Source organism: Myodes glareolus, chromosome 9 (assembly GCF_982192425.1).
Source record: "Myodes glareolus chromosome 9, mMyoGla1.1, whole genome shotgun sequence".
Taxonomy (NCBI): domain Eukaryota; kingdom Metazoa; phylum Chordata; class Mammalia; order Rodentia; family Cricetidae; genus Myodes; species Myodes glareolus.
The window spans coordinates 17,443,811-17,455,924 of record NC_142034.1 but is presented as its reverse complement, the minus strand read 5'-3'; the positions used below and the strand labels follow the sequence as shown (position 1 = coordinate 17,455,924).

The following is a 12,114-nucleotide window of genomic DNA, read 5'->3' as shown; positions in this document are numbered from 1 at the left end:
TCACAGAGATCCTCTCCCGTCTCCTGAGTGCTTGGATTAAAAGCATGCATCACTCTGTCCAACTACTGAATTATTTCCTTGGTCCTCCTATAATGAAGAACGGCCCATTTGTTCTCCCTCTGTGCTGTTCCGAGAGGAAGCAGTGCACGACTATCTTTTGGTTCTCCATCTTTTCCATGCTTCAGGACGCATGCTCCACCTTGCCCCCTTTCCCCGCCCTCCGTCCTCATCTTCCCAGGCAGTCTGGGATGTGGAAGACTTCCGATTTGAGTCTTTCTATAGTGCCTGAATTTTGAAGGGCGGAGAAGGATTTGCCGTCCTTTGCCCGTGTTTGGCGGGTCTTTGTCCAGTCGGTATGTTGAAAAATAAAGAACAAGGAAGAAATACGAACTCCGTTTTGCAGTAGTTGCCAACCCCTGGAAAAGTTCGAGTGGCCGTTCAAAAGCCTGACTCTCTCTTGTGAGTCGCTTGTAGTCCTTCAGTCTTGTTCAGATATCTGGTCAAGGAAGCGTCAGAGGAAAACACAAAGCCGAGCAGTTACTTTGAAGTGTCCTGGCTCGTGAGACTAGGTGAAGAAAGTGATTTTTTTTTTTTCTCCTTCGGCGCTGGGGTCAGAGGGGGAGCCCTTTCCAATGCAGGAAGCCCTCCCTTCGCAGCTCACCGTCTCAGCAGACACTGTGGGGAGCAGGCCTGTTTTCCACGCTGCCATTTACCCTCAGACCCCCCGAGCACCCCGGGGGGCCCGTCCTGTCACCGGAGGCTGCGATGGAACCTCCCTCTCTGTGCTCGGAGAGAGTCCCCCGGGGGTAGCCCTCCGCTCCGGAGGGGGGCACACTGGTGAGGGCTCGGCTCTGCTCCCAGGACACCTTTGTCCCTGGAGAACGCCCGGCCGGTCAGGTACGTGGAAGGCAGGCGGATGCGCTCGGCGAGATTTCCGCGCCTGTGGCGTGGGCTCTGGGGAACTGGACGGTGGCTGCGGGGAATGGCGGGCCCGGCGGCCATCGGGTGGGCACCGCGGACTCCGTGACCCCCCACCCCGCGCCGGCGCCCCCTTCCTCTCCGATCCGTCTCCGGGCAGAGCAGCCTCACTCCTCACCCAGATGTGTGGCGATCAGTGCCGGCGCGGCGGCGGGTCGCTCCGACGCTGCTCCGCGACCCGGGACGCAGCCCAAGCACCGGCTACACAAAGGCGGCTCCCGAGGCTCCGGCCCGGCCGCTGCCCCGGCGCCCCCGGAGCCCCCGGGCCAACAGCCCCTCGCGTCGCGGTCGGGGCGCCCGCGCTGCCAGCCGCCCGCCCTCGGCATCCCCGTCAGGCGCGGCCTGCTCCGCCGGCCGGCGCGGGGTCCCCCCGGCTAACCCCTGCCCGCCAGCCCGGCCGCTGATTGGCGGAGGCGGAGCGCCGGGGCAGCGCCCCCCCAACAACACCTTCGCGCCCCCTCCCCCACCGGCGGCCTAACCCCCCCACCTCAGGAACCCCCCCCCGCCTCCCAGCCGTGCAAATCTCGCGAGGAAACACGCGGTTTCACTAGTGTGTTTACACCGATCACTACTAATCCGGACCGAACCGATCCGGATTAAGGGGCCGGAGGCGGGTCCTGGGCACCAGCGGTTCCGACCCCCCCCACCCCCGCCCTCGGCGCCGCACCCGAGTGGCCCCCGGCCGAGCGGGCCTCCACTCCCCGGCCCGACCCGGGCCCTTCTGCGCCTCCCTTGGCCTTTGTCCGGCGCCAGGAGGCCGGTCCCGCGCCCCCCGCGGCCGCCCGGGCCCGGGCCCGCGTCAGGCGCCTGGCTCCGTACGCGAGCTCGGGGATCTGCGGCCTCCGCGGCCCCCCCTCCCCCGCCCGCCCTCTCGTGGAGCCCGGCGCCGGCGGCGGCTGCCCGGGCAGGGGGTTGCGGCGCTCAGGAGAGGCCCCGGCTCCGCCCCGGGCCTGCCCAGGGGGAGAGCGGAGCGGTCAGCAGCCGGGTCGGGTCGGGGCCCCTCCCGAGAGGAGCGTGGAGCGGCAGCGGCGGCAGGTGAGGAGCCGAGCCCGGGCCGGCGGAGGGCGCCGGGCCTGGGAGAGTAACCGTCCCGGGGAGCCCCTCGGTCTGAGGAGGCTGCCACCCGGGCCGGCGTCGGGCCGCAGCTCCTTGGCACCTAGGCGGGAGGCGCTCCCCGAGGGCTGCGGGTCGCGGAGGGGCCGGGTCGAAGATGGGCCAGGCCCAGGCCTGGGAATGGGGCGGTCGGCCTGCCGAGGGACTCCGGGGAGCCGGAGGCCTCCGCAGCCTCCCGGGCGCCCCCGACACTATCCCCTGATCTCTCCGTGACAGGTGGGCCCAGAGTTAGGGGAAAGTTTGGATCCGACGAGGGGCGCCTGGACCAGGCCCCGTCGGTCCTGCTTCCCGGTTTGGGGCTGCTGGGAGGATCCCGGTCCCAAGGCTCGCCGGAAAGAGATGGGATGGAGATTTTCTCAACATGAGTTGACATTAAATGGGATAACTGCTGGGGCCTCCTTTTCCGGACCAGGCCTGGGGATGGAGGCTTGGGAAATGTTTCCAGAGACCTTGGGATTGGGGAGAGACTGCAACCTCTGCCGTTCCGACCTCGATTGGGGCAGGGCAAGTGGCGAGCAAGGCCACTTACCTACTTAGGGAAAACTCAGTTTTCTTTCTAGTCTTTTTCACTTTAAAGATGCCTTTCTGCCCTTCTAACAATGTCCTAATTCCTTCTCCAACCAGTACTTGTTATGTGTGAGTGAAACTTTGTCACCCTTTGCCCCGGGCTCTCTCAGTCCAGGAAGGGAAATGAAAGTTAGGACTTATGGAGGGGATGTTACTGGAAATTGTGGAGTTATTAGATTGCAGAGGAGGTTTGATTCATGTCTTCGGTGAACTTTAAAAATTATGCCAGTCGAACACAGTCGGTGGTGTGGTCGAAGGGTTTCTATGACATGATGGTCCCCACGTTTTACATTGAAGAGCTTTGCGGTGCATGGTGCAAGAGTTCGCTCTTCCAAAGGTTGGCCGGACTGGCTCCGAGTGTCTGCTTTAATTGGTCGGGGAAGGAGTTTAAAAATGGTGTCGTCCTGCCCCTCCCTGCCTGGGAGGAGTGCTAAAAGCAGACATCCAGAGTGGAGAGAAACCTACTGCTTCAAGGAGTGGTCAGAAAAAAAGATTTTGCGAAGGAATTGTTGCAGCGTTAATATTAATTTCCTGAGTGAATGTAGGTTGACGGTTTATCTTGGGTTCTTCATTAACTTTAAAATGAGCAAATTCCAGTTCATTAGCTCCTGTGAGCTGTCAGGGAAAGGGGCTATGCAGTAGGGTTACTTGAAGTTATTTGCAGCTTCTGATTCATTCTGTATTCATTTGAAATTATTAATGAATCATATTTTTAGCTTAAGAACTAGTTCTTATGTGTTTGGGAGAGAAATGTCTGAAAGCACTTAGATGGAAGGCTGGTAGAAAGAGCGGCTGTGTGCAGCTTTGCCTTTCTTTCCCCTCCGCTTACCTTTTGCAGAGATAGTTTGCTGTTTCTTCTTATTTACCTAGTTTTTATTTATGAGACATGGTCTCATTGTGAATTTCTGGCAGACCAGGCTGTCCTCAAATTTATGGCTGTCTGCTGTTTATACCTCCTTCATGTTGGGATTACAAGGGTGGAAATGGGTCTCTCTCCCCAAGTAAAGATCAAACTAGAAATTCAGGAAAAAGAAAAGGCCCTCATAGAAGAGGGCTTGAGTTGCTATGTAAGCTAAAATAACTATTGGTAACGTCAAATAACTTTGATGAATATAACACTCTAATGTCTGTTTCTTGGAGGTTTACTAACTCCTGTGTGTTTTCTTACACATGAAACTTTTTCTTCCAGTTAGTTTTTCATGACTTCTTGACCCTCTTTCCTTCTGTAGAAATGATGGAAGAATTGCATAGCCTGGACCCACGAAGGCAGGAATTACTGGAGGCCAGGTTCACTGGAGTTGGCGTTAGTAAGGTGAGTACTGGCAAAGACGGACATTCACAGTACGGCTTGGACACATTTAGGAATGGAATAGAAGGTTTGGGTGGCAGGACATGCTAGTTACAAGGAGAGATTTGTTTCGTGGACCAGTGAACTTTGAAATTTTGCCAATCATTCCTATAGTACTTAAGGGTTAGTTAGGGAGAGTATGCTTCTTTCCCCTTTGAATGGAGCGGAGGCTTCCTGAGGGACTTGTTGCAAGGATACTGGTCGGATGTAGGTCTAGAGTCTCTTCTGTGTTTTGTTAAAATTTCGCAGTCATTCAGGAAGAAAGTCATTGTAAATCTTTCACCTACTGGGTCTTTTGGGGTTACATACAGAGTGCTGTTGGATCTTCACACACGGGGTCTGTCGGGGTTACATATGGATTGGTGTTGGATCTTCACACACGGGGTTTTCGGGGTTACATACAAATTGGTGTTGGATCTTCACACACGGGGTCTGTTGGGGTTACATACAGAGTGCTGTTGAATCTGGTGAAATCTGTCAGTTCTCCAAGTCTGCAACTAGCAGATTCCTCCTGATTCTTTCCTTAGACTGCTTTTTCACTCTCCTTAATTTCTACTAGTAAAGTGTTTTCATCCTTTTAATTTGTTTTTTTATCTATATGAGTGCTTGCCTGCATGCATGTGCATGCATGTTTGGCGCCTGCAGAGGCTAGAAGAGGGCATCACATGTGCTGAAATAAGTTTAGAGGGGTGTGAACTGCCATGTGGTCCTGGTACTTGAACCTGGTCCTCTGGAAGAGCACAGTGTTTACCTGCCGCACTGTCTATCTGGTTCCTACTACTTTCGTTCTTGTGGAAGTGTAAACTGAGATCAAGCCCATATCATTGGGCAGGTGGAATGTCGCTCCCACTATTCTGGCTTTCTGTGTATCTTTATTACCTGCTTATTTACCCCTCTGTTCTCACAGGATGGGTTTAGTGAGTTATATATGTCTGTTTATAATGTTTTCTTTAAAAGCTTCACTCGATCCAAGGTTGTCATTTTACTTGAGCTTGAAATAAGTGATATGTGCATTTTAATCTCTGATCTATGTAATTGATTTCTGTCTTTTTAAAGTAACTTGTCGTTAGTTTCATTCTCTGGCCAGTTGTTTCTTTTTTGTTGTTGTTGTTGTTAATATTTATTTATTATGTATACAATATTCTCTCTATGTGTATGCCTGAAGGCCAGAAGAGGGCACCAGACCTCATTACAGATGGTTATGAGCCACCATGTGGTTGCTGGGAATTGAACTCAAGACCTTTGGAAGAGCAGGCAGTGCTTTTAACCGCTGAGCCATCTCTCCAGCCCGCCAGTTGTTTCTGCAACAAGAACGTGTATGCTAGGTTTATACTTGGAAAATCTAACTTTGATGGATCACCAATTTTAGTGAGGGATAGTTTGGTAGTTTTTACTTATTTGAAAAGCACATAGTACCTGTTGTATACTGGGCATTGTACAGGTGTTGTGGGTGATCTCAGTGTGGTGCCTTTAAACCTGCAGAGAAGGGAAGAGAACTAAGAAATACTGCAACGAGACCTATATTAGAGCTCTAATAAGGAAGCACAGGATTTGTTACCTTTATAGCTGATAAATCTTGGTTTTTGAGATAAGGTCTCATGTAGCCTAGCCTGGCCTGGAACTTGCTATGCAGCTCAGGCTAGCCTTGAACTCTTTGATTTTCTTGCTTCCCTCTCTCAAGTACTGGGAGCCACCCATGGATGAGCCGCCACTTCCAGCTTTAGTGGTCCTTCTTTTAGTTTTTGTTTTGTTTTTAAGATGGGTAGGCAAGATTATAGGCTACCTCAGGCTGGTAAGCACTGGGATACAAGCATGTATCACTCTACCTGGCTGGAATTATGTGCTTGAATACTTAGTCTTCAGCTACTCTAGTAACTGACTTTTGGTGGCACTTTGGAGTGGCTAAACCCCTGATTGTTACATACTGAAGATGAACTTGCAGACATAAATTATTTATTCAAAGGGAAGTGGCCTCAGAAAGAAGTACACAGTATTAGTTGAATATTAAGTTTATATCTGGGCCAATGATGACACATTTATTTTTCCTGACCTAGCACTCTTATTGATCTTCCTATCTCAGTTTTCTGGGTCCTGGGACTATATGAGTGACCATACTAGGACTTGTTTATAATTGTTGATGGATTGATTGATTTTTGTGGTATAAAGGATCAAACCTAGGGCCTTGTATATGCTAGGGAAGCACCTTACCATTGAATTGTGTCTCTAGTCCTTTGGGGTTTTTTTGGTGGTGGTGTTTTTTGAGATGGTCTCATTTTGCAGCCCTGCTTCCCAGGTATGGGATTAAAGGCGTGTGTCAGTACAGCTAGCCAGCTGTTTTTAACTTACTCTGTAGCTCAGGCTTGAACGATCTTCCTGCCTTAGCATCTTGAGGTCTGGGATTACACTGTTGTGTGTGTGTGTGTGTGTGTCTGTCTGTCTGTCTGTCTGTCTGTCTGTCTGTCTGTCTGTCTGTCTGTCTGTCTGTCTGTCTTTCTTTCTTTCTTTCTTTCTTTCTTTCTTTCTTAGTATACATTGGTATCTTGCCTAAATGTATGTCTGGATGAGGGTGTTGGATCCCCTATAACTAGAATTACAGACATTTGTGAGCTGCCGTGTGAGTGCTGAGAATTGAACCTGGATCTTCTGGAAAAGCAGCAAGTGTACTTACCCATTGAGTCATCTCTCCAGCTCCTTACTGTTCTGCCTTTTAACTCATGTCATTTATTTATTTATCTATCATATTTATTTATTTTTATTTTTTTGGAAACAGGATCTTACTGTACAACCTAGATTGGCCTGAAACTCAGTTCGGGCTAGTCTCAAACTCAGGGTCCTCTTGTCTCTCTCAAGTGCTGGGATTATAGTTGTGTTCAGTTAAGGCTCATAATTAAATCTATTCACATGGTTTTCTACTAAGAAAGTTTGTATTTAAACTTTGTGTAGTTTAGTTTTTTACTAATCTTTGTTGGGATGGGATGACTTTTTTTTGTTTGTTTGTTTTGTTTTGTTTTTTGAGACAGGATTTCTCTGTAGCTTTAGAACCTGTCCTGGAACTAGCTCTTGTAGACCAGGCTGGCCTCGAACTCACAGAGATCCACCTGCCTCTGCCTCCGAGTGCTGGGATTAAAGCCGGCTTCTTTCCTTTTATGTGTAGCTGCATAATGGTTATATCAAAGTTTACCTTTGATGGGAATGAATGACATCTTGATTTTACTTCCCGGACCTCAATTAAAATCATATAAACAAGTTGTGGGAAAACTTTTATGTACACTTGGGAAGCTGAGGTAGTAAGATCACAAGTTTGAAGCAGGCCTGGACTACATGGTAAGACCCTGTCCTAGAGAACAGACAAAAACCCAAAACCTCAAAAAAACATTCCATATTGTATCTGTTTGATAGGAAGTTCATCAGTACTTAGTTGCTTTTATGTCATTAATTATATATTTTGACATGTCTGTCACGGTGAGTACATTTATTACTGATATATTACTGTATTATACAGTACAATAATTACTGATTATTTAGTGATCAGAAAACAGTTGATTTTTGTAGCAAAGAGACTTGAAAGAAAAGTCTCTTTTCTTTCATTGTTTGCAGAGACAGGAAGAGGACAAGATAACTTTTTTTTAAATAGAACATTTTTTGAGAGTATGTAGTTGAGGGTGGCCTGTGTAGTTGAGCATGACCTTGAACTCCTGATTCTCTTGCCCTTACTGCCTTCAAGTGCTGGGATTACAAGAGGAGGCCCCACATCCAGCAAAGATAGCACTTTCGTTTACTGCTTCTCTTCCTATGAGGGTTAGGGCTAGACATTATATCTCTTAGGTCATTGGTTGAAATGAGGCAGTGGGATTGGGTAAAAAGGAGGCTTTTGGTGAGACTTCCTGGTTTTACACAACTTGTTATGGGTCGTGCTTTCCCAGTTAGGATGTCACTGTTGTTCATAGCTTTCAGTTTGTTAAGATCAAGAAAGGTTTCCGCCCTTGCTGCTCCAGAGAGAGCAGAGTGATAGCCTGTGATGGTGCCATCTAGTGGGATTTTTGCAGTCTCTTGAGTTCTTCTAAGTGCTCAGGATACTTTGAATACTTCCTGATGCCCATAGTAGGACGACAGTCAGTGCCATTGTGGACTGTTTCCAAATGGCCAAGAGGGCTATAAGTTGTTGCAGTATTTGAACTTTCTGGTTATTGTAGATCTTCTGTCATATTGCTTTCACTCCTTTACACCTGAAAGTCAGTATGAGTCATAGAATTTTGGTTAAAACAAAATGGCCAAATTGCCATATTTATTACTTATATTCAAGTGCTTCTTGTTTGTGTTTTGGCTTTTAATTTTGCAGTTTTTTTGGGTTCTTGCCCAGCACCCTAATACATTAATTTTGTCAAAATTATTAGATTTATTTAATAATAGTTATTAAACCAGAATTAATTTGTTTAGGGTTTGTGATGCATCGTGTAGTTTTGGTTTGAGAGATTGATATTTTCTGTCAGTTGGTAATCAGGAAAAGAAGTGTTACCTACTCCAAGAAGCCTATAGAGTACATCCTTTCCATGTGACTGCTTCCTTTTTTGGTTGAGACAGGTTTTCACTGTTTAGTCCTGGCTGTCCTGGAACTCACTCTGTAGACCAGGCTGACCTCAAACTCATGGATCCACCTACCTCTTCCTCCCAAGTGCTGGGACTAAAGGTGTGTACCACCACTGCCCGCCTTTAGCTGCCACTTTTTACGCAGACCTGGAACTATCCATTTAGCAGTTTTGAGGTGATAAGGTTAAATTAGGTTGTGAACTTACTTTCTTACTGTCTTAATATTTAAGCTTTTTATTTTGCTTTTTTGTTTTTTTGAGACAGGGGTTTTCTGTGTAACGGTCCTGGCTGTCCTGAAGCTCGATTCGTAGACCATTCTGGCCCGAATTCACATAGATCTGCCTGCCTCTGCTTCTCAAGTGTTGGATTTAAAGGTGTGTGCTACCATGCCTAGTTAAAGATCTCTTTCTTTAAGCTCTGGATAATTCATTTTTCATAATGTAAAATTGACTGTATCTTGTTTTCAATTAAGACTTGTCACAGTTTATATTATTTATTCTGCTCCTGTTTAGCAATTTAAATGTGTGTTGTCTCTGATTCTGGAGATGGAAGGGTAGGTAGATTCTAACCTTTCTTGTACTATTGCTTGTACCTGGTTGAATATACTTAAAATATTTTTCATTACGTTTTATTTATGTGTATATAAATATTGGTGCATGTGCCATTTCACACTTGTGGAGATCAGAGGACAACCTGTGGGAATTGGTTCTCTCGTTCTACCATATGAATCCCCGTACTAAACTGGGGGCAGTACTTTCATCTGCTGAGCTATCTCCTGGCCCCCTTGATATATATATATATATATATATATATATATATATATATATATATATATATATATCTGTAAGATATATAGAGGTTAATTTATATCTTTATAACAGAGATGTTGTTTAACAGATCTGTACTTAACTCAGTGATATAATAGATACTCTCCATTCTCTTTTTACAAGCCGAGTTGTCAAACACGGAATTGCTCCCATCAGTTGAGTTATAGACTTGCTAAGGATCACTTTATTATAGTATGCTTTGTAATCGCATAATATCGATTTGTATAAACAATGAAATATGATTGCAAAGTCAAAGTTTTTTTATTTCTTTGCAAACTAAGTTAACTGCCCTAGAAAGACTAAATTAAGGTATCAATAAGGAGGTATGAACACATCTATAAATATATATGTATATGGTTTATAAAGTGATGGGTTTCATTATAGCGTTTTCATATGTGTATACCATTATACTTTACTTGTTTTCATCTTCTTACTCAACTGCAACTTTTTTCATATTTTGAGACAGGCTTTCTCTGTAGCCCTGGCTGTCCTGGAACTTCTTATGTAGACCATGCTGGCCTTGAACTCACAGAGATCTACCTGCCTCTGCCTCCTGAGTGCTGTGATTAAAGGTGTGTGTTACCCCCCACCCCCAGCCTACTGCAGTTTTTTTTTTTTCCATATGGGAGAATCTTCATTAGGTCTTTGGCAATTATCTTTTATGTTTTCACTTTACTTTTTAAAGAAATCAAAACTGGAAATTGTAGATAAATTATGGGTGTGGTTTTTATAAGATTACACTTCATGTATTTGTACATCAAATACATGTATTTGTACTTCAAAGGCCTATCTCAAAAAATTGATAAAAGAATATACATTTAAGGAGCTTGAAATGAAGCTGAATTGGTAGAAAGCTTGCCTATTGTTTGTAAGGCCCTAGATTCAACCTCCAGCACCCCATAAACCAGACATGGTGATACAGACCTGAGGTCCTAAGCAGTCCAGAGATGGAGGCAAGAGGATCAGAAAGTTAAGGTCATTTTTGGCTACATAGCAAGTTGAGAACCAACCTGGGCCTTGTATCAAAGAAAGCAAAAAATGTATATTTAAGGTTGGGGATGTAGCTCAGTGGTAGAATACTTGTCTATCATTTGCCTAAGCCCTGGGTTTAATTATATTTGTTTTCCATTGTGGTAGCAGAATTACCTGTGAAAAATCGACAGAGAGGAAATATTGATTTCTGTCCTCTATTTCAGTTTGATTGTTTGACTTTATTGTTTCTTGGCTTATAAAGTGAGACAGAGCATCACTGTAGAGAAGGCGTGGAGCACAGCTGCTTACCTCATGATGGCAGGAAGCAGAGCAAGAAAGGGTGCAGAGACAAGATATGATCAACAAGAAACTTGACCTTATCAGCCTACTCTTATCACCTAAGTCCCCCATGTTTCTATCACCTTCAAAGAGCCTGTTAGGAAACCATCAGTAATTAAAATCCCCATCCAAGATGACCCAGTGGGTCAAGGTGCTTGCCACCGAACATGATGGCCTGAGTTTGTTCCTTGAGACTCAGGTGGTGGAAGAAGAGAACCAGTTCCCACAGCTTGTTCTGTGACTGCCACACGCCCACCATGATGCATGTGTACCTCCACACACATGTACACACACACTCTCGTGCATGCAAATATACATATACAAATATACAATGTAATACAGGTAATACATTGAAACAAGCAAACAAAAAAATAAACCAGCCAAGTAGTGGTGGTGCACACTTTTAATCCTAGCACTTGGGAGGCAGAAGCAGGTGGGTCTCTGAGTTTGAGGCCACATATATATATATATATATATATATATATGAAGTTCCAGGATAGCCAGGTTTATACAGAGAAACCCCATCTTGGAAAAAAATCAAACCAAACCAAAACCACCCCCTGTCTGTTGATGAGGTCAGAGCTCTTTTGATCCACTCAATTTCCAAAGCCCCATGTTTGAATATGGCTGAAATGGGTACCAAATTGTCAATACACAGTTTGGGAAATCTTTTTGGTTCAAATTATAATAAATTATTAGTATTACCAAAATTTTTTCTTTTGCTACTTTTTATAAAATTTAAAAAGGTTTATTTTGCTTAATGTGTTTTAGTGTTTGCCTGCATATGTCTGTGAATGGTGTGCATACCTGGTACCCTCAGGTCAGAAGAAGGCATCTGGTCCCCTGGACCTGTGAGCCACCATGTGGGTGCTAGGGACTGAACCTGGGCTCTCTGTAAGATCAACAAGTGCTCTTAACCGATGAGCCATCCCTCCAGTCCCTACTTACATTATTTATAGCACAAGGTTCAAAGCAGGATTTCCTGTCACTTAGCAAAATCAAAGGTGGAAGTGTTGAATAGTTCCTCCCAAGTACCTGGAGGTTGTAAGAACACCCCTTCCTCAGGATGTCAGCTGGGAAATGGCCCCTGACAGAGGACTCTACAGACACTCAGATGCCATTATTCCTCTTGAGGAAGAGAACAGTGAGAAGGGACCACACCCAGCTCTGGTTAGCAGAACAAAGTTTAGACATTCTAAAAATGCCAGTATTACAGTACTCTTGCTTTCGTGACTCCCATTGTTCCTTCTGCTTTAAAGGTCTTCTATCCTTTCTGCTCTTATAGTCCCAATATGTGTCTTTATCAAAATCTGATGGTAACACCTTTGCCCACATTTAGACCAGTCTACAACCTTGCAGAGACAGTGAGACTCTGTCTCAACC

The 12,114-nt window shown here is 45.8% G+C and overlaps 1 protein-coding gene across 5 annotated transcripts in view; it reads left to right on the top strand.

The window, feature by feature from the left end:
* The first annotated feature begins 251 nt into the window (after window positions 1–251).
* Window positions 252–12,114, top strand: part of Tlk2 (tousled like kinase 2) — a 103,661-nt gene continuing 91,798 nt past the window's right edge. For 2 of the 5 annotated variants that reach the window (XM_085695926.2, XM_048445950.3), the window contains exons 1-2: window positions 252–897; window positions 3,888–3,970. In XM_085695926.2, the coding sequence (XP_085552052.1) occupies window positions 633–897; window positions 3,888–3,970 (348 nt within the window). In that variant the 5' untranslated portion in view covers window positions 252–632. Of the gene's footprint in view, window positions 898–1,641; window positions 2,014–3,887; window positions 3,971–12,114 lie in introns of those variants that run through there. The other 3 variants (XM_048445949.3, XM_048445948.3, XM_085695925.2) reach the window with 3 other exon arrangements.